At 43.2% G+C, this 27,909-nt stretch overlaps 1 protein-coding gene across 4 annotated transcripts in view; it reads right to left on the bottom strand.

Moving 5' to 3' along the window:
- Nucleotides 1-4,905: 4,905 nt before the first annotated feature.
- Nucleotides 4,906-27,909, bottom strand: part of st3gal3b (ST3 beta-galactoside alpha-2,3-sialyltransferase 3b) — a 36,956-nt gene continuing 13,952 nt past the window's right edge. For all 4 annotated transcript variants that reach the window (XM_084008379.1, XM_084008381.1, XM_084008382.1 and 1 more), the window contains 7 exons: nt 26,295-26,389; nt 22,483-22,546; nt 22,294-22,389; nt 21,916-22,102; nt 12,200-12,346; nt 10,768-10,914; nt 4,906-8,437 (listed from right to left, as the gene is read on the bottom strand). In XM_084008379.1, coding sequence (XP_083864505.1) covers nt 8,297-8,437; nt 10,768-10,914; nt 12,200-12,346; nt 21,916-22,102; nt 22,294-22,389; nt 22,483-22,546; nt 26,295-26,389 — 877 coding nt within the window. In that variant the 3' untranslated portion in view covers nt 4,906-8,296. The remainder of the gene's footprint in view (nt 8,438-10,767; nt 10,915-12,199; nt 12,347-21,915; nt 22,103-22,293; nt 22,390-22,482; nt 22,547-26,294; nt 26,390-27,909) is intronic.

The raw sequence follows: 27,909 nt of genomic DNA, 5'->3' as shown, positions 1-27,909 counted from the left end.
AGCGCGCCGCTCCGCCTGTCAGAGACTCTGTGAAACCGGAGCGCGGTGGCCGCTGCACAAAAGTCCTATGATTTTTCTACCCCATATCCACATAGCTCGGATGTCTTTTTGTTCCTGCGCGGGGAGGGACGGGACGGGGGGGGGGAGTGACTGTCACACTGGACGATAATGGAGCGTTTTCTGGAAAAGAGGCGCAGTGGAAGAATCTGGAGTGTGACAACTGTCCTTCAGTGTTTACACTCCCCGACTCATTAATGTCGAGTGTTTAACCCTCCTCCACTCAGACACAGACAAGTCCAAGGACGGATAGACGTACATGCGTGGGCGGATTATGAGACACTGGGCCCCTGGCAGTGACGTGCAAAAGGCCCCCCAGCAAGAGCAAGACACCCTGAAAGAGGCACAGACCGACTAGAATAAAGGCTGATACGTCTCTTTAGCCAATTTGTATTCCTTTGTGGTTTCGTGTCACTTCGTAGTCGTTCGGTTCTCTTTCTCGTCTCCTTATTGATTGGCTTTCCAACAAGACATATTATCAGTTCTTTAACAGATGCTCTATCCCAGGGGGCCCGTTGACCTGATGGGACCCTGGGATAGAGCGTCTTGTGTCAGGAGGCACATGTGCATATGCATGATTGATTGTACGCACCTGTAAGCCTACACACACACACACACACACACACACACACACACACACACACACACACACACACACACACACACACACACACACACACACACACACACACACACACACACACACACTTATGCATGTTTGCCCTGTCAGTCGTGGGCTGACCTCCCTACCAGACTGTCCCCTGCTGTCAGGTCTGAGGGGGGAAAGGGAAGGTCTCCTCTGACAAACCCCAGACCCACGCACCTTTCCACTGGGGCAGAGCGCCCCCTCCTCCCCTCCTCCCCTCCTTGCAGGTTTGTCCCGTTCCGTGCTGGCACCCCACTCCACCCACCCACCCTCCGATGCACGGAAAGGCCCTCAGGCTGAGGCACTCCCTGCAGGGCAAACACTGAGGCCTCGCCAAGCACAAAGGCTGGGTAAACAGCTACTGAGCTTTCCTCTCCGGGTCTCACTCTGCGCTGAGTGCAGAGACAAATGCAGGGAGGATCCCTGGTCTCTGCCACAGCGCTATTAATAGTAGCGGCCAACGAGGCAACAATGCATACAGCTGAGGTGCATGACAGGCAGGAATGTACCGTCAGATAATAAGGATGAGTTCAAAAACAGCAGGGAAGGGAGACCTGCTAGGATCATAGGATCCAAGAGGAGTGAAAGACTTTGTAAGTCTCCTTCTTCAATATTACCCAGAACAAGACTATATCTAAACACACACTAGCAGGCATAAAATACCAGTCCTCCTGAGGACCTGAAAAAGATCAGATAATAACCTCCTGAGTGGAAAATGTCCTCAATAAAATGAATCACTGTGTAAACTTAAAGTCCGTACAGCAACCAGGGTCAAAATATTGAAGGTGTGTGTGTGTGTTTCAAAAGTGGGTCCACATCATCCATCACTGTGAGCGACGGCGATGAACTTGTTTGGCATTGTGAGAAGGATTTGCAGCATGACACCGTTTCAAAACCCACAGTTAAACCCAATGCAAGCACAACACACACACACACACACACACACACACACACACACACACACACACACACACACACACACACACACACACACAGGTTTGATCTCTGGAGAGCTGCAGGAACACACGGCTGGAGTCCGCAAAAGTGGACTCTCTTTCTCAGGGACGTCCACAGCTGTTTCCATGGATACACGGTGCTTGTTTGGGTCTTTGAGTCCATCCAAGTTCAGGACCGGGTGGGGGAAGAGGGTGGGGGGGGGGATTTGATTTTTGGGTGGTGATGCTAAAGGGAGATGGAACAGACAGGAACAAGAGTGACTGTTCCAGATGTGATGGACAGTTAGAACGTATTTGAAATTCCCTCGAAGGTTTCTCCGGTTTCTTTCGGAGGAACAGGTCACAGGTCCTTCCTCTGCATCTCTTCTGCGCTCGCTCCATCTAAAAAGGGTCTCTGTCCTTGGGCCCGTTCCAGCTTTAGAAGTTTGTTTTCACTTTTCAAGAGGAAACTCCCAGCATCCAGCACATTTACCAAATCCCTCAGGCCAAATCTGTGCAACAAAGTCACACTGTAGCTGCAGAACTGTGACCTCCATAACAACATGTTTCCACATCGGCTCAAACGAAGCGAATGAAGAACAGATAAATCTGCAGTCATTTACATTCCGAAAGCCGAGTCCCCCAGATTTGTTTTGTCACTGTTCATACAAACACATCATAAAGCTAAGTGTCGGCGCTGGGCTTGATTAGAGGTGTTATTATGTGGATGGATGGAGGGTGAGCCGAGCACGCAGCCGGCAGCTGCAACAGTGTGAAACTTCATGTCTCTCCCTGCTTCGGTCTTATCTCAAGGAAGTACAGCGAAAAATGATAAGTTGAATAATATGAACTCTGATAATCAATTAATCATTTAAGTATATATTAAGCAACAAGAGTCAACAGCCAGAGTGGTGACTGACACCCACGTAAAAGTCAGAGGATCACTGTTTCCACTTTCTCCACTCTGAAAATGATCTGCTTTTGTCGTTTTATATCAATCACGTTTGAGCATTTTGGCTGACAATAATTTGATTAGTTGGAAATAGCAAAAAACACAAAAATCTCACCACGACGTGGCAAACTCTGCTGAAGAATCTCATGTTATATAAGCTAAAAGCTCCAAAACATCAGCTACTAAGGTCTTTAAATCTTTGTTTGGATACAAAGTCCTTAGAATTTGAACATCTGCAATTTTATGACAACTGGGCGAAAAGCATCTGCATCATGTAGAATTACTGAAAGCTGCAGAAAAGCTATTAAATGGGACTTTTGTCGGAGTCAAATTTACTCAGAATAAATACATGCATTTAGATTTAGATCATATTTAAATGTTACTTTGTGTTCTGGGAGTTTTTGCACTCAAACGATTGATTGTTACGATTAATTAAATGAATAACTGACAGGTCAATCTAAAATGAATATATTTATGACAATACCATCCTTGTCAGCGGGCCAAATTTTGTTTTATTGCTGTCTTTAGAGCAAGGTGTTGAAAAATACGTCCTGCCAAAGCTTCATACTTCATCCTAAAGGCCACATGGCGGACTGAGGAGTGTTTTCTCACTTACAGATGTCTTCAGACTTCTTCCCTCAGAGCACGCGTTTGTGTTTCCAGACATTGAGAAACATAGAAAACAATTCCATGTCCTCTTTGAAATATTTTGTGTCTTTCTGAAACTAGATTTATAAGCACTCATTAGTCAGGATCATTGCACAAGTCCAGAGGCTGATGGGACAGGATACAGGTGCATGGCGGCCCTGTAGGCGTGTCACACCCACAAAGGTAAATCAGCAGAATGTGGGACACGGTGTAAAGAAGGGAATGTTGTTTTCCCTTGTGTCAGCTGACCCACCGTTAAGTAAACAGAGGGAAACAAATGGGTGCCTGAATGGGTGTTTTCTCTCCCCATTCCAACTCCTTTTTTTTTTTTTACGAGGAGTTTGAATTTCAGGCCCCGGAGGTCGTGGCCCCTCCGTTCCAATCCAACTGAGAGGAGGTGGGGCGGCGAACCTGTCGCTGAGAATAAAAGCTCTGTTGGCTGAAGAGGTGCAGGCGTGCTCATACTCCTGTCTGCCGGACGACCGGGAACGAGCGACTCCAGCCCGCTCGGCCTGGCCAGCTGCCTCGGGGAGATCCCAGGTGGCAAATATCCTCCTGCTGCGAGGGAGCGAGCGAGGCTCGGGAAATCTGTGGAGTCACGAGTAGCCGGAGTGGAGGTTATGTTGGTGATCGGCGAGGCGTGACTTTGTGGGGGCCGAGGGTTTCTGGCACCCCATTAACAGCAGGATGGGGCAGTCCAGCGGCGCTTTAAGGGCCCTCAGCGCCTTGTCCTCTTTCACCTCTCACCAATGCTGACTTACAGCAGCCACAGCTGGACGGGCCTGCTCACTCTCTGCAGCGCTCCTCTGGTTTATGGCGACGTTGCAATGTGTGAAAGTGAGGGAGATTCATGGCTGCAGCTGAACAGCCTGTGTGTTTATTTTGTGTGTGTGTGTGTGTGTGTGTGTGTGTGTGCAACAGGTCTTGAATGGGTCCCTCGTGGCTCCAGCAATGAAACGAGATCTGCCTCAGTTGAGCAGGTGAAGAGAAAGAAATACACGGCGTTGGGATGGGAACGGACAGCAAGACGGAGAGAATGAAGGGGAGAGGAGCGGAGTGAGGGGAGTTTGGGAGAAAAGTGAGAGTCCGAGAGGGACAGACATAAACACACGAGAGAGAAGAAAGGAGAGTACATTAGGGAGGAAGTCCGGTGGACGGAGGATTGAAAAATGATTTCCTCCGGCTCTGCAGGTAGGAGATAGAGTACAGAGCGGGAGAGGAAATCCCCTTCTTCCACGCTCCATCTTTACTGTGAGCTTCCTTTCCTGAAAAAAACCGAGCGCCACACAGACACTGTAATACCTGATGTATGCTGCATAACACGAGGCCCTCCTCAACTATATGTGGCATCCGAGGCCACGCTGGGCTTTGAAATGCAATCTGTGCAGACGTTTCGGGACACCCGCTGTCACATTTTGACAAAAGCAAGGAAGAAGTACTGCACTGTCTGTTGAGATAAAACAGAGACCACATACATCAAAAATATTTACTATAAATATATATATATATATATATATATATATATATATATATATATATATATATATATATATATATATATATATATATACACACACACACGCGCACACACACACACACACACACACACAAAGACAAATACAAAAAACGCAGAATCAAAAGATGCAAACATCATGCACAGCTAAATGTCCATTACAAACTTATTTATTGAGTTGCAGAAAGCTATTTATAACTGTATATTAAAAAAAAAAAAAAAACAGTAACACTTTTGATCAGCTTGGATCTTCTGATGAAGTTGAAATAAAAAAATAACAAAAAGTTTTATAAACACGATGAATGATAAAAGCGAATACATTCTGCTTCAACACGAAAAGGTTAAGAAGAAGAAGAAAAGGCGATTTGGGTCCAATCCATTTGAACTCCTCCAGCATGTGTGAAAATGAAATAGAAATAGAAAACAGAAAAATAAACTAACTGCAGGTCTGCTTAGTCTCAAAGCTTTAAAGACCATACTGGTGGTTTGGCATGTTTGAGTCCACTGTCTACACATATTGTACATTATTAATGACCATTTTTCCAAAAAACATACACTGAGATTTGAGATTGATTTTCTTCTTTTCAAGCAGACACTGGTTTCCATTTCAGCACGCGTTAAATCCACCCTCTTTGCTGTAGATAATCTGCACCCTTTACATATTCCTCTGTATTCATCATAATGATTTGGCCCCGCGGCGGTCAGCAGGGACTCGTGTCAAACTCGCCTTGCATTCAAAGATGTTCTAACATTCAAGCTTTAAAGAGGTTCTCCAGTGATTTGGCATTGCACTTCCATAAAAATGGGGGTCTCACATGAGACTGATTAAAAAAAGAAATCAGATCAAAATCATAGCAGCAGAGAGGAAGATATCATGACTTTCGGTCCCTAGTAAAGAGTCAAGTTCCAAAAACATTTTCTCAGACGTTAGAAAGCTCCCTACAGAGCCACAGAAGACATTGTACAACTGTTTTCACAGGCTCCTGGAGTAGTACTTCTTGTGAAGAGTAAACTGAACTGTATTAAATACGGTGAGTTCCCCCGTAATAGTAAAAACCATAGTATTGACTCACAACGTTTCAGACAAAATATGAGCAACCGTGGACAAAGCAAAAAGTGAATTTGGTCATTTCTTGCATTTAAAACTACAGCTAGCAGCTGACATATAAAATACACTTGATAATGTAGTTTATGGCCTTAAACGTACAAAACAACCAGTATGGCAGGTCTTCCTAGAATGGATATAATGTTTATACAGCACAGATATGAAATGGACTGGTCCCAAACAGAAATGAGATGTGACCTGTCTGACCTGGAGCTGATCTTACATACTGGATCAGCTGCGGTTACTTTCCCACGTCAAACTCCTCGCTACAGTTTCCGGGTGATGAGGTGTAAAGGCACTGAGAGTGCCTCGTGATTGCAATGTGAGTGCAATGGTCAGCTGTTCCCTGTACCTCTCAAGAAAAGTCCCAGACGGGGGGGCCCCCGGTTTCCAAAGAAGTGATCCGTTCCTTCGAAACCCGGCGGAGCGGTTCTGAAGGGACTGGGTAGGACGCTGGACCATCCCAGCAGTGTTCGTGAAAGCTAATCAAGAACAGGAAGGTGTGGAGCAACGTTACGGATGCAACAGCTCGCTCACTGAGAGCAATGGAAGTGAACCTGTGTTCATTGTACAGTAAGTATGCGCTTCCAAAGAAGAAGTAGAACCAGAAAATAGGTGAAAACCTCAGTGAATTGTCATTTGACAGAAAATTAAAAAAAATGTAAGTATTGAAATGCACCATTACCATAGAAACGTGATTATCGCATTAATTTGATAAAATGACAAAAAGAAGAAAACAGATGTGATGTTTTGACATTCTCACATCTCGCCTCTTTTTCAGAGGGGTGGGAGCAGAAAGAGAAGCAAAACAAATGATTGTGTAATACTGAACACTTTCTATGTTCATGCAGTGTTGAAATACTGTAACATAAGTGGCAGAACCTTCGGCTGCAAAGTGCAAAGGCCTGATCAGCACAAGTAGCATGTTAATTTGAAATTGAGCGAACATTACCTCATAGATCCCGCCAATTTAAAGAAATTCACTATTATGTGTCCATTGTTAACATAAAAGCAAAGAAATAAAGGGTTGCTGTCTAATAACGTTCATTACTGAATCTATTCAGGAATCTGCTTTATTAATTATTAGGCAACACTGCTTCTGCCACAAACTTAAGAGATGATCTCTGAGGAAATGCAAACTTTTGCATTTTCTCTCAACAAAACAGGAAGCAGGCCTGCCTGTGACCAAAACGTTGGGACTTAGTAACAATACAAAATAAATAATTCAAATCGACCGAAAAACAAAAATATATATATTTATATTCTACAATCCGAGATTTCACCAGTTACTGAAAAACAAGAAAATCTGCAGCAACAGGAGGTGGAAGGAGGGATCCGACGTACGTAATGTGCTCTCCTCGGCGAGGACACTTTACTGTACGTCTCCGCTGCAGCCTGGAGGCTTAGCAGCTGGAGAGGTGATGGAGACAGTACCGTGACGTGGATGAACCGTGAGGAAGGGGGATTTACAAAGAGGTGGGTTTAACCTGCTAACTAAAGAATAAATAGTCTGACTAAAATCATTTAGACCCCAACCATTTAAACCAATATACTATTTTCCTGATACATGCTTTTCTATTTAGTGTCAGAGAATCTTATACAGCTCAATCTTGGGTGAGCTCTCACACACACAGCCCCTCTATGTCCAGACAAGCATCAAAAGCCTGCTTCGGAGGGTCACACATTACTCCCTTCCAGACTTTACCGAAAAAACTGCAAAACAGTTTGTACATCACTAAAACAGTGACACCAGATCTGATTTTCCTACCGTCAGATGGCTTGGCATGTGATAATTTAGGACTCTATATGGGCAGATAAGAAGTGAATGAATGGGCAAGTGGTGTGGGGGGTTGGGGAGGGAGGGGTGTTGCTGCAGCTTGTTAAAAAGCACAGTAAAAATCTTTGATATTTACACTGAGGAAAGTGAATACATTCAGGCAGCAAAAGGATGAGGACGGCCTCTCCCCTGTACGAGGTACGTTTGGCACTGCTAATACTCAACCTGCTCTCTGTTTCCAGTCCTCTGTTCATTCCCTTCTCTTCTGTGCCTTCATCAAGTCAGCCAGTGAGTCAAGCTAAATCCTGACATCAGTATGTCAACATGTCAACTCTCGCCATTTACCCTCCGTCCGTGGGATACTTCTGGGGTCGAAGTAGTAAACGTTGAAGTGCGGGGCCGGCAGAGCTTTCCTGCTACTGTCCCTCGGTGAGACAGGATCCGGGCAGATCCGGTCCTCCCCGCGTCCACCCCCCCCCTCCACCCCCTGCTTCAATCAGCAGGAGTCTTTGGTTCAGAAGGCACATGTGTGCATCTCTCCACAGAAACCCTCCTGTAACTGTTTTTTTTAATATAAATAATCTCCTTTGATATGAAAAACCCAGACAGTGTGCAGGCCACCCGGATTCTAAGGGTTCTTTCTCCCAGAGTCGACCCCTTATTTCAGTTTCCTGTCTCGTTGTCCTTCGGCAAAGGCGGAGGAGACTGTGGTTGGGCGATACCGTTGGTCAGGTCTGTGATGACGTTGGCCTTCACCAGCTTGCGCAGGAACTCCTTCTCCTTGGATATGTTGTGTGTCCATGACTGCGGGAGAATCGGCAAAGAAGGAACAATTCAGAGGGATATTAAAAACAACCCAGGATAGTTGGGAGACTATTTCTACATTAGTATTAAAGAGCACTTATTCCAAAATCATTGATGCATGCACTGAAACTTTACGTTTAGGATTTCCTATTCCCAGTGTGTGTGTGTGTGTGTGTGTGTGTGTGTGTGTGTGTGTGTGTGTGTAAAGCCACACAGGGTCTGAGATGTAACCAGAGCCGGTGGTTTCTGTGTGGTGCTTTGGGAGGCAGAGACTAAGGAAGAGCCAAAGAGCAAATGAAGGAGGCAAAAGAGTGGAGGAAGAAACGTAGAGGAGGGAATAGGAAGAAGAAAAAGTGGAGAGCTGCAGCTGCCTCTGGTTTATCCTGCTGGTCCAGGACTCTCCTACGAGCTCTAGGCCTGCCCGGGTCAGACCTCCTACCACTACATGATGGGTCACAGCAGGACCAAACGGAACAATAAGCTACAGTTTTATTTGGAAATTAGCATAAGAAACAGGGCTTTAATGTTTTAAGGCCAACTGATTCTGAAATGTATTATTGAAAGGGAAAAAAGGCCTTGAAGGTAGCCCCAAGCCTCCAGGACGGGGGGCCGGTGTTTGAGTTTGACAGACAGTTGAGCTGGCAGGAGCTCAGAGACACATAATAACTGAGCGCTGGGATATAGCTTACAAGGACAGAAAGCGTTTTGGTTTTGCAGTGATTTTGAAGAATAAGAACAAGCACCATTCAGCATTCAGACTGTTTGATGTTGACATTTGCAGGGAAAGATTTATACTGTGTTGGATGTTGTAGACGTGACTGGCCAATTAGCTTGCTAGCCTGCAAACATCAGGGGTGCAGTTTACCCCTGCCTCCTCCTCCTCCTCCTCCTCCTCCTCCCTTGTAGGAGGCATTAGACTCCATTGGAGAGCTGTGGTTGTCGCTTCACAGTTTTTTGATGACATATTTCCATCAGTCAAGGCAACAGCTGGTTATTTACACAGTGAGCAGACATTCCCGTTTTGGGAAGTTGCAAACTGTGTCCATCTGTATTTGTGAAATGTGAGGGTTGGGGGTGATAAATCTTGGTGTGTTTGTAGTAATCATTGATTAATGTTGAAATAAAAAATATTGATCATAGCAACTTTAATTAAATCCACTGATCATGGCCGCTTTAACTCAATTTAGTTCGACGATACCGTTAAGCAGCTCGGAGATAACAGAATTTAGATAATTAAAGCGTTGCGTACACCACAGCAGTTGCGTCACACTGGCTCAAGTGATGTATGTGACATTCTATCATCAATTTTGTGTATCTCAGCTAATTGCACAATTTCCATGGAGCTTTAAATCATCAATCCAGACAGGAAAACAGTCTCTTTCTCCAAAGCAGTGGAATAAAACATGGATAACTTCATGTGGCCCCAGATAATCAAATGGCCCCAGGGAGTGCCAGTGGTTGAAAACGTTCCAAACAAAAAAGTGTTCCCATTAATAAGTGTGTTAATGTTGAAGATGATGATAATGAATGCCAAAGGTTCACTGGGAGTTTAGACGAAGGTTATCATCATATTGAGCTCATGGTTTACACACGTCAGCACGCGGGTGACATCTTTGATTCCACTGGGTTTCAGTGTAAACACCGAGGGGAAGACTTGATGGAGAGGAGGGAGACTTTCTGACAGCGTTCAGAAAATGATTGTTCAACCGACGCTAGCATGTGTGTGTGTGTGTTTATATATATATAACATTTTAAAAAACAAGCATATTTTAAGTGATGGCAGTTATTATACATAGAAAATGCAATATGTAACGCAACAAAATGCTGCAGTCATTTCACAGTTTAAGGAGTACCAAAGAGCCATTAAACTCTCATTTTAAAGAACAAGGAGCCGATCGGCACGAGAGAAAGATCACATTTGTGAAAATCCACACAGGTTTCTGCATATTCATCAAGATCAAAACTGTCATTTCTTTGGATGCAAAAAAAAAGGGGGCCAAGGAGTTTAATTCTTCTTCAGTGGCCAGACAGAACAAAAACATTTTTTTCTCATTAGTGTGGAAAGAACATCACACCAGATTTCAGTTTTAAAAAACCTGAACAGCCCTTTGATAATTGCTACTGCTTTTAAGTTTTTGATGGACTCTTACCAAAACACTACTATTCAAGGACAACCTTTGGATCCTGCTTGGATCTTCAGGTGTGCAGGCGTCATTCCTGCTTTTTTCTGATTGATGCTGTACCGATGGCTGAGCTCCTCTGTGCTTCTAATCAGTGTCTCTCGCAGCGCAGCAGAGATAAGACCTGCGCTCCGATGTTCAAACACTCACCTCTTTAATGGCAGACATCTTAACAGTCTCGTAGTAGTGCAGAGGTGCGTGGGGCTTAGTCATGTCGTAGCCGAAACCAGCCACCGCCACCTCGTCACAGTTATGCAGTGCCATCGTTATAGCAACTGTTCCCAAAGTTGGAATGTTCTGTAGTAAAAAAAGATGCAGGCCGTCAGAACATCATAGCGCACACCAGAAGCGCTCATTGATGCAATTGATTGAGACTACATGGGTTAAAAATAACAAAAGCTCGTGCAGCATCATCATTTTCAGACAATTTTGAAAGCGATTTTGGTTTCTGACACAAGTTCAGAGACAGATGTGTGATCCCCCTCGTGTATCACCTTCCCTCTCTCCCTTGTACCTCTGTCTTTGTTCTGCTCCACTGCTGCTAACTGACTTTGAGCACTTGGTGATTAACTATTAGGCGACCCCTGCTACGACACAGTGATCTACAAGGTTGAACTGTGCTTCCTAACCGCCTAGGGCTGCCAGAGATCTGGGGGGTACAGGGGCTGTGAGTGGATGTTGGAGAACAAGAGAGCGGGGGGAAAAAGTGTGTGTGTGTGTGTGTGTGCGCTCGCTCGCTGGAAAAAACTGGGTGCAGAAGAAAGAGCGGAGGGAGGCCCCATTTAAATCATTACCCTGATTTGCAGCCCTCAGGGTAGGTGGAGCTGAACCAGCAGCTGGCCAACCCCCTACTGCGTGTTCTAATACAGATTAATTTACACACACTCTCACATACACTCTCAACATAAACACTGGTATAACAAATAGGCCTCCTCATTCATTTCCACATACATAAACATAAACGATGATGGTCAGGAGATGGACAGGCAAGTGTTCTGGGGGAGAGAATATGCCAAAAGCTACAACTCTGCAGCCTGTATTCTATGAGACAGCACTACAAACACCCAGACACCGCAAATGTGCACACACAAATGACCAACACACACACACACACACACACACACACACACACACACACAGGCCAGATGCCCACATGTTGAACACATGTTGTAGAGTGGAGTTCATGCAGGGGTGTTCTGGTGGCCCCAGAGGGCAGAGCTACGTTGATACACTCTTCAAATATGTTAGGTTGTTTTCCTCTTAATATTAAAAATGATTACACTGCCAGTCTGAGGTAAGGAAACTCCTTCAGACACACATTTTAAAGTACAAACTTTACATCTTGACAAAAGGTTAATTTCAATTCCATGGCTTTGGAACTGTTCTCTGATCAGAGCACCTGTGAGTTCCATCATGTATTTAAAAAGACCATTGTGAAATTACAGGGTACAGTTCTGTTGTCACCCAACCAGTCCTAGTCTGAATTGATTCAGCATACAGATTTCTCAGTTCCATCGTTCAAAAATTCCTGGATGTGTGCCTTTTTCATGATGTTGTTATTTGATGTCTGCATGCGTCTTACCCCTTTGCCCATGAGGCCGTTGTTGAAGGGCAGGCCTATGAACTGGAAGGCAGCCTCCTGGATGAAGTAAGGATTGAGGATTCTCATCTCCTTTGGATCCCGAGGCACATAGTGAGCCACAGACTTCCAAAAACCCTCTGTACCCCTCTGAGGTATTGGCAAGGAAGAAGCATAAGGGAGGGGAAACAAAGAACATTTTGAATTAATCAGATTCAACATAAATACGTGACTGTTTTTTCCTCTGCAAGGCCAGAATCATGTGCATAAAACACAGAAGTGACTTTCACATGATGCCACCTCCGTGGAGGACAGCCAACTGCAATTTAACAACCCAACATCAAAGTGAGATTATCCTCTGTAACACTGACATAAAACACAGAAGCCATCCAGAAGCCAGATCTCTAGTAGCACTGATTAGGGAAATGGCTTTGGGCCTTTAATGGAAGAAGTCAGGGTGAAGGGGCTCGCAGGACATCAGTAATTACCACTCCTGGTAGGAAGAGAGTCGAGCAGTGGGTGAGGGGTGCAGCTGTTCTGGAGTGCTTTACCTCACCTTAGAGGTTTTATTAGTTGTATGGAAAAGGGTTAGGTACTGATGAATATGAAGGAGCTTAATATTCAAGAAAAATAAGTTTCCCTTAAAGTCTCCATTTAAGGGAACAAAGTTATTAAAAGTTCAAGCTAAACACTTTTCAGTACAGCATTTCGAAAAGAAACGGCAGATACAAAACCACTTTCACTCTCTCGTTTGTCTGTTTGTCTGGTTTTGTTGGAAAAGACACAAAGAAAATGACAGACCAGGGTGATGAGTGTGATGATTTTCCAAGACATTACCATCCAAAATTGCTACGTCTTGATCACAGAGCCCCTGACAGGCTTTGATTTATGTTGCATTCATGGAAATTCTCACATGTAGAACATAGTTTTGAAGACTGCATTGAGCATTTGAATTCACATTTAAAGGAGTAATCTGTGATTTATCTCGTTATGTTCAGTTGTTTACCGTTTCCTGCATTTATTATGCATTTTTCCAGTAAAAGCCTTATTTTTTTTATCAGAGAACAATGTCTGACCTTGATTATCATTTTAAGTTGACACATTGAATGTACTTCTTGTATTATCTTTATTTGCTTTAATCTTATCATGCTGTTAGTAAGAGTGAGTCACAATGTAATGTAGGTGATACAGTAACAGTAGTGGCATTTAAGAGGAAATTACACTTCTGGTCTTATTACATAAGGCAATCATCATCAGACTCTAGGGCATCTCATTATTAATATGCATGATGAAATGCACTTTTTCAACTCAGTCTCACCAGAACAGCTACAAAGTATGAGGGAAGACACAAAATCACAAAAAGTTGCCCTTGAAAATTGTAGTCTCTACATCATGCTACCGTCATGGCCACCATATACAAATATACCCCCTTTTACAGCATTACTACCAATGATAAACTAAATGAACGTGAACTCAAAGTTTTGCGATTATCTCTCCGGACAGTACGACTTCCTAAACGGCACGAAGCCAATACGGTCAGCCGATTGTAAATGGGAATCACCTGTTCAAATAGTCAAGAACCCGCCCGGCCGCCTTTGATACCGCAATGCACGGCTGTGTGTGCGTGTGTGTGTTTGTGTGTGTTGGCAGGCGCAGGAGCAACAAGTCTGCTGGCTTTGTGGCTTCAACAGTGGCGGCTCTTTTTGAACACGGGCCCCGGCTCTGTGCCTTCGGCAAGCTGCGACAGGAACAGCAGCTCATCTCTCCTGTCAACACAGCTTGTGTTTGCCAGGAATCTATTTAGCGGTGCTGTTTGGATGTGTGCGCGTCTGTGTACGCCGAATAAAAGAAAGTGATGCATCCCCCCCCCCCCTTTATTCTAGGAAGGGGAAAAGCTAATGACACACAACGCACGCCCCTCGCTTTACACAGCGATGACCTGACTTGTACACACAAATGTTGAGGGGTGGGGATCTCTTTGAAGATATTCAGACAACTGCCAAAGCACAGGTGGTTTTGAGAAGTGTAAGAGCAATTAGTTTGTAAGGATTCGGGCCTGTCAGGAGGAAGGGGGTGGCTACTGTTATGTGTTTAGGAATGTGGGAAATTGCTTACATAAAAAAAAGGGTCTCTAACAGAAAGCTCCACCAGTTATGTAGTTAATTAAACACTCCACCCTCGAGTTGGTCTCTTAGAAGTGTGAAGTGACAAGGATAAGTATCTAGATACATTTTAGTTAAAAACAACGTGTATTATGAGCAATATTGGACATTTTCATCAAAGAGCGTTAAACAACGTGTACAACGAGGAGTAATCAAAGCTCAAAGCAGATAGCCTTCAGGGAACAGGATGTGGATTCCACTGCGGACTGACCGCTAACCTCTACGTGAGTGTGTATTAGTTTGTCAAGAGGAACACTGTTGAGTCAGTGGCATTTGACTATTACAGAACAGGAAGCTGCCAAGTGCTCCCACATCACTACTACACACACACAAAGGTGAACAGAAGAGTGCAGCTTTGGTGGACGTTGGGCCGTGGTCAAAGAGGAAACGGCTGTTTCCCTTCTCCTGCGACAGCTTTATGGTTAAATTGGTCTGGATTATTTGATTTTAGCGTGCGCGCAAAGGCTGTGCACTCCAATAAAGCACCTGTTAAAACAACCGTGAACTGGTAGAGTTAATTGATTGCAATCCAAGGAGATATACCGTAGAGAGGTTGACATCACAGAGGTAAGTAAACTGAGATGGTAATTCCCCTGGTGTTGACATTAGAACAGAATGAATGAAAGGGTAAGAAAACGTGAATCTATGGGCTTTTCCATCCACAACCATTAACGTTAATGGGAATTTTAGGAGGTAGGATGCATCCCGGACAGTGGGTGGTGCTAATTCTGGAGTCTGGTGCCCTTAAACCATTGCCAAGAGTATGCAAGGAGATGACATAACTGTACAAATGAAAACTGTTTGTATGTAAACAACGACTTTTCCAGCTCAGCCAAGCATAAAAACTTGTCTCATTACATGTCATAGTCATCTTAGCCAGCAGAATTTCTTGGCCATCATAGAAAAGGTCCTTTTCATTGCTTTGCCTCCCAAGTGTTATTTAGGCATAAGGAGGTGCCACTAATGCATAATTGAGAGTAGACTCATACGGAAGACATACATAAGATCATACAGAAGAACATACATAGGATCACCCAGTTTCTCTATGTCAGTGTTGTTAGTTACAACAGAAGCTTTGCCAAGGTTAAGTATATTTGTCTTGTCATTTCACAGCTGTAGAAAACTCACAGCTACACAATCCATCGCCAAAAGGAGTTTAAAGTGTAGGATCAAATCAAGACAATGTCAGAGGGTGAGGAGAAGAGCTACGGTAAGCCAAGATAAAGGAGGGATCAAACCGATGGAAAAAGTGATGTGACGAAGAAGTAGAGCGATTATAAATGAGTGCTAAAATGGAAAATGTACAGCATTCAGAAAATGCTAAAATAACTACCTTAGATTTCCCTCACATAGCCGTTCTTACAACATCAACGCATAACTTAAAAAAAACTACTAAAAATATGAGAAAAGTAACAACGGGCTAGTGGTGGTAAAGAATACATGACTTTAGCCATGATTTAATGCTTGGAGACAAAAGCCCCAGGACAGAGGCAAAGCATGAATCCTATTCCAGTTGCAGAACACCAAAAAGAAACGGCTCAGTTCAGAGCCACGAGTTTTCATCCAACTTCGCGGTTTTCAGTTGGTTGGGTTTCAGTTTGGAAAATTAAATGTATAATAAAATAAAATGTTTCCAAGCACCGAATGAAGCAGACAGCTGAGTAGAAATGTGGCACACTGAACCAAACTGTAATATACGAGGAAGGAAAACCGTTTCACATCTGCCGGGTTACCACAGGTGGCTTTAAAGCCCTTCAGCATAAACAAAGACAAACAGCCCTCAGCTTTCCGTCGGCCACATGTAGTAAAGTCAGATCATTTTGTCACCGGAGTACACGCCTGATTTCAAAGTGATGACCTCTTCTTGTGCGTTCCGAATTATCTCACAATATGGCTGGGATGACACAGATCAGTCCTTCCTTGACAGGCAGCCATCGTACAAATCCGCTCCGCCTGAGCGTTGTGGTTGTGTTTGATGTTTATGGAGAGGATGACTCAAACGAGGCGGACTGGATTCCGGAAGGTAGACTTGGAAGCAATTTAGAAGCAAAAAAAAAAAGCAGCCCCGAACTGCTAATGATCACAATTAAGATTGTTCTGGACGTCATTAGCACTGTGTACATGTTAGACCTTTGAGTTTACAAGTCGCAGTGTCTCATCACATAAGTGCCCCGCTGAAGAGGAACCATTTCAGAATGAATGTTTGAAAGGAGAGAGCTTCTTGTAAAGTAGCTGGTAAATGTTGAGACGCAAGGCGGGGGATGAAGGTTTCCAAACTCCCAGAGGTTCCATTCTGAACGGCTTTGGTTATTTCATTGCCTTTTGTTTGCCAGGAATCTGAAGCATTCAACAATTCTCCTTTGCTTTTTCTTGACACATTCCAAGACCTCTGGGCTTCTTGAGGTCATGGTGGTTTCTCTTTTTCTGGCCTCTAAGGTTATCCAGTGTGTGAAATCCGTGTCTCCACACTCCCATGACGGCAAAAGGGGAAAACAGTGCCAACACTTGATAGCGTTGTGACCCTCAGGACTTGTGTGTTCAACATGGTCTCACAAGCAGGTAGGGTCTGCTTGTATTTGACCAACAAAAAAAAAAGCAAATCAGTCGTTCTGGTGACCTATTTCTGACATGTCAAAGTTCCTTCAACTTGCACCAAAACTTAATTAGCTAACATCCAGTCACCAGAACACACTACATAAACGGAACCCGGAGTACAGGTCTGAGTGTTAATCACTGTAGGGTAGGTAGGTGACTCATTTTTGTAACACAACACTCATGGTAATCAGTGACATCCGGACCCTATGTTAGTCCCTTGGATCATGTTCAAAATCCATGTTTACAAGCATGTAAATGTTTATGAATGCATGCATGCATGCTACTTTGGGCTTCTGCACAGATGTTTGGCCTTAAAATCCAGCCATATAGCTGTTATCTCTATCCTACCGTGTGTCCTCAATGATCGAGTTACAATAAACGTTTTTGGGGGCTAAAATTACAAATAAACTTGGGAAAAAAAACTGGCTGTTACACAGAGATTAACAATAGGAAATACTTTACAATCATATCCTAGCAGGAAGGAAATCATTCAAGAATCTGTCTGTGATGTGAAGAAACGCGCTATTTTGGCAGTTCCTTGCACAATGTCTGACATTGCCCAAGAGATGTGCAATATTGGCTTTACTACAATATAATGATACTTCTGGGTAAGAACCCCCAGCTGTTTTTCTATTAAAGGAGATGTACTCTCTTCCCCAACTTGTCTTCATCCATCATGCATCTCTCTGGCCTGTAGAGAGCAGGGCGAGCTCCTGTAAACAAACAGGAGAGATAGGACACCAGCACTCCACCTTGGAAACACTGTTTACCACCGGCTGTATATCCTTCGCTGGCTCTGTTTGAAAATATCCCTGCAAATACAAACAACTGCGGCTGTGTGTGCAGGAGTCGTGAGCATGAGGCAAAAAATCGAAAACTAGAAAATAGGAAAGAAAAAAAAAACATCAACAATTGTGGAAATCGTGTTTGAGCAGATTTGTAAACAGCATGTAACTGGGCAATCAACCAGTCGGCTGCGCATGTGGGGCCGGACTCTACAGCGTGAAAGAGTGACAAAGTTGAGTCGCAATCACGTAGACCTGCGGTAATGAGGGATTAAGGATGTTTGAAGCCTTGTGATGCTGCGGTGCTGAACTTGTATATGTAGCAGAGGGCTTCACTGATCTTATTAAGGGACTCATTCAGACAGAGAGACTAACTAACAAAGACTGAGATCTGATGAGGACCACGGTCAAGTCTGCAAATATGGACTTGCGTGTGTTTGTGAACGTGTACAAGACACCAAATAACAGATTGGGAAAGTGCCTCTCTGATTTGTATTCTGTTACGCCATCCAAGACCACGCTGTAGGCATTTGAAAAAGGCACAATAGCGCAGGCTAGTCGAGCACTCTCGCAACTGGCTGGATGAGTCACTTACGGCTGCACAACAACAGCACACCGCCCACTAACCTTTTAAATGAAAAGGAGAAAATACACTTTCTTTCAGAAGGAGAGTGAAAAGGTTTTGCGTCCCTCGTGGCTGTGAGTGTGCAGGTTACACAAAGAAATACTCGACTGGACCAAGGCATGTAAAAGCTCCCAAAGGACAGCGGTCCCGACTAATATTGGGTCTCCCTCTGGGATGGACTAAAATGGATGTAAAGCAGAGGGAGGGATGCTTGCTGCTACCTGGTGAGGATTTCCAGCCGCATTTAAGTATAAGGTAGCACTCTCTCAAACTATTTGCCTTTAATTGATTTCGTTCCCCGTTATCTAGTGATTACAGGAAAAAACGAGTAAAACATAAAACATTTATGAGTCACTGTTTATGGAAATGTGTCCATGAGTTCACAGAAGGCACATAAACACCTCCTCATGTTTACGTTTCCACTGCATTAGTCTGTGCCGGGTGTGAGTCTGACACAATGAAGCTAGCAGTTCCTTGCGTGTTGTTGTAAAGACTGAAAATCCACTTACCATCCCAAACACATATTGTTGCCCCAGTAACGTGTTTTTTTAAATTATATATATATATATATATATAAAAGGTAATTTCAGCATTTGTCTCTGCTTTTATGCTACTTATGTGCTAAAAGCTCCGCATCACTAATTTTCCCGAGAAAATTATTGACTTGCTTGCATCTTTGTGCAGTGATTATTTTTTTAATGATTAATGGGCCATGATGTGTATAATAACAAGCTTCTAAATCAGTAGTTCCCAGACCTCGTAGACACACCAACCCACACCCACCATTACATTCTAACTAGAGTCTCAGGGGGAACTAGAAAAGGCTGTTCATCACACCCAAACTGGTTCATACCAACTGACTGAGCAACGCTAGCAAGGCAAAAAGTGGTAAATTGCACAGGAAAAATGTGCATTTAGTGATATATTTACATGTTAATCAACTATCCCAGATATTTAAGATTAATCAAACGTGGAATCTCTTTTCTTTTTCCATATCATCATCATCAAGTCTCCAACAAACAACACTGATTCTCTTTTTCTATGTTCCCTGATTTTTAACCCATGAGTAACAGTCTTCCCTCCACTGCAGATCAAAGAGGGCTGGCTGAGTTGGACGCCAGAGGCCAGATCAATTATCCTGGGCAGCCATTTCCACTGTCCTCTCCTTCTGACACACCAGAAAAATCTGGGCCCTATCAAAGGCTGAAGGGGCCATCAGCCAGCCAAGCAAGCTATTTCCCTCCATTTTACTTTACTATTACTTCCCACTGCTCATTTTCTTTCCCCCAGCTATTATCCCCTTACACTATTTTACTTTATGCTTTCCATCTAAGCTTCCCTCTATTCTCTCAACCTGTAATTCAACTTCACACCGTTGCTTAGTTACAGCTTGACACTGTAACCTTTCCATTCTCTATTTTAATGGGATTGTCCTTTCCTCTTTAGTATCTCTCGACTTTCCCTTACTCGTATGATTTTGAAAATTGTCACCTTGTAAAAACTCCAGCTGACAGCTGCTCTCTCAAAGTCACACAGCTGTGGGGGGAAACTGAACCAGGTTTCCCATTTGTAGACAGAAGCATCCCTCATAAAGAATGAAGTAAATGAGTTTGAGTTTAGCTATTCTCCCAGTGTACAACCTTGAATGATTGTAAAAGTGTTGTTTTTTGTGGTGATGCTTTAGCCCGCCCACTTTTGTTTACTTGCTTAGCTGCGCTCAACGCCTTTGGGATCATGTTTATGTTATTTGATTCCATAGACATTCAACAATTAAGCCAAGATGTCCTAATATTGTTGTTTGACATAACTTCAGACCCCACCAAATACATAGAAAAAGTCGTTCCGAGGGCATTTATTCGTTCCCCACTCTGGGAAAGTGGGACAGTAGAATTTAAAGAACAACTGCATATTTTAACTCAAATCATATTTATTTATTAACATTATATTAAATGTAATTTGTTTCACTTCCATTTACTGTCCTTCCGCTAAAACAGCTTGGGGGCCCCGGGGAACACCCACCTCCCACTTTGAGAACCCTCACTTTAGACCAATAGCTGGAACAAACACATACAGTCTCTTTTGTATGATTAACTAAATTTGAAATTTCAATCCGTTTTGTGTTCATTTACAATAAATTGTTTTGATATTTTCTGTTTCCTGCAAAACGTATTTATAATTTAGATATCATAATGCCAAAGTAGTGTATGAAATAAAAATATTTTTTTAGCTTGCCAGTCAAAGCCCATTTTGTTCCACACAGTTTCATAATGAACCAAAAATATTTTTGCACCTTTTACATCTGTTTAAATTATTCACTAGATAACAGTTTAAATGACTAAGTAAAAGTGAGAAGTAGTGGACTAGGAGTATAAAGTCACATAAAATAGAAATACATCAAAATTGTAAGTACAGTTTAATAGCTTCAATGTAGCTTAGTTACATTCCACAGTGGTGGAATAGAACAAGGAACAAGTGCTTCACGGATCTGGCTTCTCAAAGTGAACCAGACTGATGCATTTTATTTTAAAATGTACAAAATCCCTCAAGAGGTTCTGAGGTCCATCCACCGTGTCTCAAAATATGCTGTGGAATCCTTTAACATGGCGACGGCTGAGCCAGCGGATAGTAGTTAATAGTAGTAGGTAACAGAAAACTGTAAAGTGTTGACCTGAGCGACGCCGTGGGTCGGGACTATGTTATCGGCTCTTTGAGCTCAGTGCAGAGCAACGGCCACTAGCTAGCCAGTAGGGCCCACACACACTGCAACTCAACAACATGCATGCACTGCGAGACTACCTTTTTTAACAACTCTATAAATGCTTTTATGCGGTGGGCTACTCTCACTGTCCTGGAGTTGAACGGACCCCAAATCATCTAAAAAAGATACTTGAGACGGTTCTAAAAGAGCAAAATGAAAGTGCTCATGAGAGCTTTTTTTAGTGATTATGGATAGAAAAGGTCAAACAAGCCACTCAATATGACTGCCTGCCTTCTGTACTTACCAAAGATAAGGGACAGCCTGCTCTGTCATTCAGTCTGACCCTTGCCATTAAGAGAGGCCAATTCACATCCACTGTGGCAATCAGTTCGGAAGGACACCCAAAAGATTTGTAAAGTAAATTAAAACTACAGTGAAAAACACTGATAGTGACAGCGGCTACAGTGATCAAGCCTTATAGGTTATTCTCAACTGTCTCTGCCTCATTAAGCATTTAAACCATGTAAAACATCCACATCACATAGTGGAGATTCATGCTGTTCTCTTAACATCTTGATGAAAACAGCTTACATTTCCACAGGAAGGAATGTACACTATGTGATCAGAGGTTAGACTTGCTTTGTTCTGCTACAACAAAAAACACAACTCAAGACATCCAGACACATTTAGACACCCAGAGAATTAGAAATGATCTGCGTCCTAAATGAGAAAGAGAGCCGGATGAAACTCACATGAACGAATTTGGTCATTAAGCCGAGAATAGTCGTTCCCATATCTGTCAGGGTTGTGTGCATGTGTTTTCACATTTAAAGAATTACACAAAAGTATCTTACCAGTTTCTCCTTGAAGACCATCTGTCTGAGCCACTTAAAATCCAGTGGTTTGAAAGCGGAAAACACAAAAAGTGAGTCTTTTTCATAGTTGTCAGGCTTTTGGATAGCTCCCTCTGGATAGGTTATCCTTATGGTGGTTTTGGTCCCCACGTCTTTACCATAACCACTTACTGGGGCTTCATTCAACCTGCCAGCACAAAAAAAAGATGGGTTAGTGAGTGGAATAAGGGTTAAGAAAAGCCAATGGCTCAGAAGTACTGTGTGTGCACTGTATCAAAGTCGTCATCACAAATGGTATCATTTTCTTCCATACAATACTGTTCTTTTGAGCGACAAATTGCTCAGACATTCATACGTTGTACTATGGCATCATCTTACCTTACTACGACATCGTAGTCATCTATACGGGAGCCCAGGGACTTGTTGAACAGGATTCCCCCATTGCCCACAATGATGCATCTTTTACAGCTGAGACTGCATGCCAAGAAGGTCAGTTAGTAAAATCAGGAAGTGATGGATTGAATAAAAGAAACAGAACCGCCTACTGACGTGGGTAAGAATAATTACCTGTCTAGCTCCTCTCCAAGTCCGTAATTTTTCGTGTAAGTTAAAATACTGTCTATGATTTTCTCTGGAGAGGAAACAAAAAGAAATAATCACCATGAGAGGACAAGTAACATTCCATTAAGCTGCCCTCCTTACATCAGCGTACTATATTTAAATACATGGGTAGGTTATTTAATTGCCCACAGAAGCTTGTGTATAAATACAGTGGTGGATAATTGTTTTCTTGGCAACGAATGGGAGACTGGATACACACAACTAGTTCTCGATCAGAATCAATCGTCGGGGTCAGTCAATATAAGCACCACTTAGGGAGCAGTTGAATCACTCCTTTTTAAAAAATTGACAAACTGCCAAGGACTACGACACACCGCTAGAGATATCGCAATCTAGGTGGTCTCAAGACAGTTGGAGGAGCGAACACCTCTCTCAGTTTATTCCGTCACACATACAGAGTGACCAAACAGCCCTCAGAAATAGCAGTGATGGGATTATGGAAAGAAAAAAAGAACTGTTGTGTTCTTGAGAGGAGTGAATCTAGGAGAAACAGACATACAGGATTCAGGATGGTATGCGCGTGTATGCAGAAACTCTCCCATAAAAGCACTCAGGGAGGAATGCTGTTTTCAAACAAGCACATTCTCCTGGTTAAGTGGGCGACGTCGAGCTTGTCTCCCTGCGTGGCTAGCACCCCTCTGATTGCAGGGTGAGAAACAGGGATGTTTAGCCATAGCACACATTCCTGCCATGTTCTAAGGAGCGTTCTGTTCGAGTCATGCTTCCTGCATTACATATTACATATAGTTCTCCCTTCTCCGGACCATTTTTAGGTCTCTCATACTTGTAATTCATAACCATGACACCATAATTGAGATTCCATTACAGGTGTTACTATCTTTGATCCATGATGCACCACAGAAGGACTACTTGGATTTAATGACGGCAGTTAATCATCTGCTTATTCTGCATCCCACCTGGAAAAGTAAATGGCAAAACAAAAAGAAACAACCAAAAAATAAGTCCCTGCTGCGTCACATTGTTGAAAAAAAAAAAAAAAGAAAGGAGGAATTTTCATTGCCCTCTCTAGATCACTTAATATAATCACTGTAGAGCACATACTCTGCAAGGGCAAGAGAAACAGTTAAAGCGAGAGCGGGAACAAGGGAGTTCTGGGGCCTCAGAGCAGTTTGTGAGACATATTACAGCCCCATTCACCCTGGCTAACGATCCTAATGATTAACCTGCTGAGGAGAGGCGAGCAGAGCAACAGTCCATTGTTTGGATGTGGTGTCGATGTCTGGCGTCAAGCATCACCCCGAGCAGCATAAACACAAGGCCGAGGACCACACCTGGATCCAAGCGGGTGAAAAGTGAAAAATCACAATGGGCAGGACTCTCTTCCAGAGGACGACATGGAAGCTAATTGTTATAAGTACCCGGGGTAAACACTTCAACTAAGTATGTCTCGTGCTCGAGCTGAAGATGAATGGCCGTAGGTTCAGACATTGGTCCAATATGGAACGCTTGAAATGACAAAAATCTTTCCTAGCAACATAGAGGAAGGTCAGAAGCATCTTTTAACGCATAAACACAGACACGTTGTTGGGAAGCGTGTAGCCTAAACAATAAAAAAGAATCATGTGATAAAAGAAGTATTCAGGCCTGCACTTTCGTCAGCATTAAGTAAAAAGAACAAAATGATACATTGATTGCAGTATAATGACCATTTTATAAAAACATTTTTCTGTGAAACAGGATTGTTGGGACCAAGTTGGTGCCATCTTTAATTCCACAATGTATACCGAAAATTCTTCAAATTGGTTGATTACGGCACTTGTTTCCATTAATCACACTTCAGGAGGCTCCATGAGATTGACCTCATATATAACAGATGTTTGTTATGGATATACTCATACTCTTATGCACCTGTTCTTGTCTCAAGTTGCAAAGAAGCAGTAAATTTCATCAACATCAGATCATGTGACTAAGGTAGATCTTGTGTAAACGTCATACATGTAGTTATGTAGATGCAATAATATTCCGAATCAAAGAAGATAAAACATTAGGGTTATCTGCACTCCACACAATTCATGTCAATATCTGTCAACAACTGCTAATAAGACATATTGTAAGCTTAATCCCTTTAGGCAAACATTTAAAGAGCTGTGATGCTCATTTTCAAAGCACCGTGCAAATGTTGATTTTCCTTAAATTTGTCAAACTGAGTGAATCTGGGAAAAATCCTCTAACTGTTTCTGGATTTTATATACAGTTGGAATAATGCAAAATATAGCCTTTTTCTCAGATTGACTGGCATCCTGCCATACTGACAGGCAAGTTTGTTTTTTTTCTGAAACCGAAACAACACAGCGTTACTGTTCTCTGCTCAGCTGATGTGTGCCGAAGATATCTCTTGCAGAATAAAAAGTAAAAATAAACCTCCCGTCCACCACAAACACTACCATGTTCCTAATTTGGAATCCTTTGTGGCGCTCTATTCAAGATCCACACGTATCATCTCTCCACATGAGTACCACTAAAAGGGAAACCCCAGTGCCATTGCAGTCCGTGGAGAAAACAGAAACCAGGTGTAACACTCACACAGAGAGTGCTCTTTTGATGCTGACTGGGACTGTGTGTGTGCGTAGGTGTGTGTGTGTGTGTGTGTGTGTGTGTGTGTGCGTGTGTGTTCGTATGACAGTGGAGAACTTGCCAGAGCACAAAGGTAACATTCATTGTACCTTCTGCTTCTAAGTATTGGAAAATATGTGACAGGGCATGTCACTGTAGCCAGCTTAATGTTATCTCTTCAGTTCCCATGGCATTGTGTTCTAGTTTGATATCTGAAGTGTGTTAAGGTCAGGGAACAAGTACAAGGACTGTGTGTGGAAACATGTTTAAAGTGTTTAAAGAGTGTTGGGAGACATACAAGTTCCCTGGTCCCAAGATAGTATTCATCTTGCAAACAGATGAACATCACTGATGAAGAAAATATCCATATATTCTGACGGTCAAGGTCTTAATTGCATGCAATTCGGGAGTGGGCCACATCTCCCATAGTGAGATACCGAAGGAGGTTTGAAAGAGAGCTTTAAGTTACTAGCATTACCCCGGTTCTCTGATAACCGAGTCAGGTATCTAACACCACTGCCCTACGTCTATGTGCGTGGTACATAGAAGGCGTATATATAAAAGAAAGGATGGGCCAACCCGTGCATCTGAAGATGATTGGTTGGTCTCCGACAGACTTGGTGTTATTAGAGCTTCCATGATTGGTCACGCCACAAGGCGCTTCCCATCGTGAGATACCTCGTTCAGTTATAAGCGAACTGGGTTATGCTAATTACCTAAAGATACACATGCATAACTTTGGCAAAGATGAAAGATGACTAAATGTACACTGGTGGATTATCCATCTCACTTGTCTCAACTCGGGACAGAACAGAGTAATAAACCTGAGGCAGATTATGTTCTGCCAAAAACATCACCCACCACCAAATGATGAAAAGTGCAAAGCGCCAGAGCATTAGCATTATCCGGAGTTGAACCTTGAAGAATTTAAAAAGAGCGGGTATTTTGGCCAATCTAATGGTTCATCTAATGGTTCATTACTCTGACACGCAAGGCACTACAGGCACAACATACTGTAACGTGGCCGCCATCAAGCTCCCAAAAAGAAAAAAAAATCTAAACCTCGGAGAAACAACAGCACTAAGAACAGTGTTGGCTTTAACACAAGAGGGTCTGTACACCAGATCAAAATGTTACTGAAATGTCTATCACATTGTTCAAGAAATGATAGAATTAATTCTCACCTTGCGTTTTGAATCCAAATGGAGGTAAGTAATTGCTGACTTTTGCTAGACGTTTGAAGTTCCGATCGAGAAACATGGGTGCTGGTTTCATAAATCTGCAATGAGACGCAGGAAAAGAAGCAGAAGGGGAAATTATTCATTTTATTGTGCATTCCACCACCACACCTTTTCTCCTCTCTGTAGAGAGACCCTGTGGCTTGCCATATTTCCTGTTCTCCCTGGGTCAGATGTGTTAATGAAACTTTAAGCCACAAAGTCACTTGTTCCTCATTAATCCAACAGCATCCCCACCTAATAAAGGCTCCAAAATGAGCCCAAAAGCCTGCACGTACATTAGCAAGGAAGCTAAAAACTAAGCGGGGCAACACAGAAGGAAAATACAGGATAAAACCCATCAAGGCCTAAATCATAGCCGACGCACAGTTTTGATGCCTCTGCTGAGACAATACACTCATGCAGAATGCTTTTCTAAAACAGCAGCTAGAAGCAAGACATCTTACCGCAATAACAAACTAGTTTGATATTTAAAGGTACGTCTGTAACCAGTGTTTTTAGTGCCCCAGGAACTGCTGCTTCCAGCATTGCCTCTTCCTCATGACGTGTGCCTGTATGAGCGTATGTGTGTTCCTCTGATGAATTGCAGCTCTAAAATCAAAAGAAACCATTTCCTCCTAGTCACGCCTGCGACCCGAGCGCTGGGCTACGTGCAACTTCTGCAAGTGTGCTCCAGGATGAATGTGTGTTTTCATGACCTGCTGTCAAGCAGGGAGGGGAGAGGGGGGGGATCTGACGTTAGCATGCATGGAGCGCCATGCATTTCCGTGTCAGACATAAATAATCAATCAGTACATACACACACACAAAAAATACAACGCTAGGCGCCTTGGAGAGATCTATTTAGCTGGTGTGTATTATTTTGTCTAAGCCAGAAGACAGTTACAGACATTAGCGGAAACCAGACAACAACATAACCGCTGCGTCTTGCTAATGGGCTGATGGTTGGCTGTCATACACACGGTTGTTCCTTCTCACCGACTATAAATGATGGCTCCCACCACAGACGAATTACAGTAACAAGTAAAGGCATTTCCAACAACAATCATGAGAGGACACACAAGCGCCATCACTCTCCCTTCATTCTCAGCAGGAATCTGGGATAGCTTGTTCACATAACACTGCCATGGGTTCAAAAGAAACATGTGGAGCTCTGAGGCACAATGACCAAACATGGCCGACATTATCGGGAGGCGTTCTGGTTAGCTTAAAAGTCTTCCAACCACCCTAATCGGTCTTTGATACCCTCATTATCCTCTAGCTTTAAAGCATGAAAAGAGCGAGACGAGTTGAGGAGAGGCAGTGAGATACGACCCTCTCTCCTACCCATCCACTGACACACGCACACACACACACACACACACACAGACACACACACTGCCCTGCCAAAACAAATGGAGATTAATTAAACCCAAGAGTTCTGAGGTCAGAAGGGGCTATAAATAACACAGGACCAATGCAAGTCACTGAGCCCTGACCGATAGTCATTCACTGACATCCTGACAAAGCAGAGAGACAGGGGGCTGCTGGTTGTTAAATAAAAAGTGAGGGCTCCCAAAAC

Source organism: Eutrigla gurnardus, assembly GCF_963514095.1.
Source record: "Eutrigla gurnardus genome assembly, chromosome: 4".
Lineage (NCBI taxonomy): Eukaryota > Metazoa > Chordata > Actinopteri > Perciformes > Triglidae > Eutrigla > Eutrigla gurnardus.
This window is presented reverse-complemented; position numbering and strand designations above follow the sequence as displayed.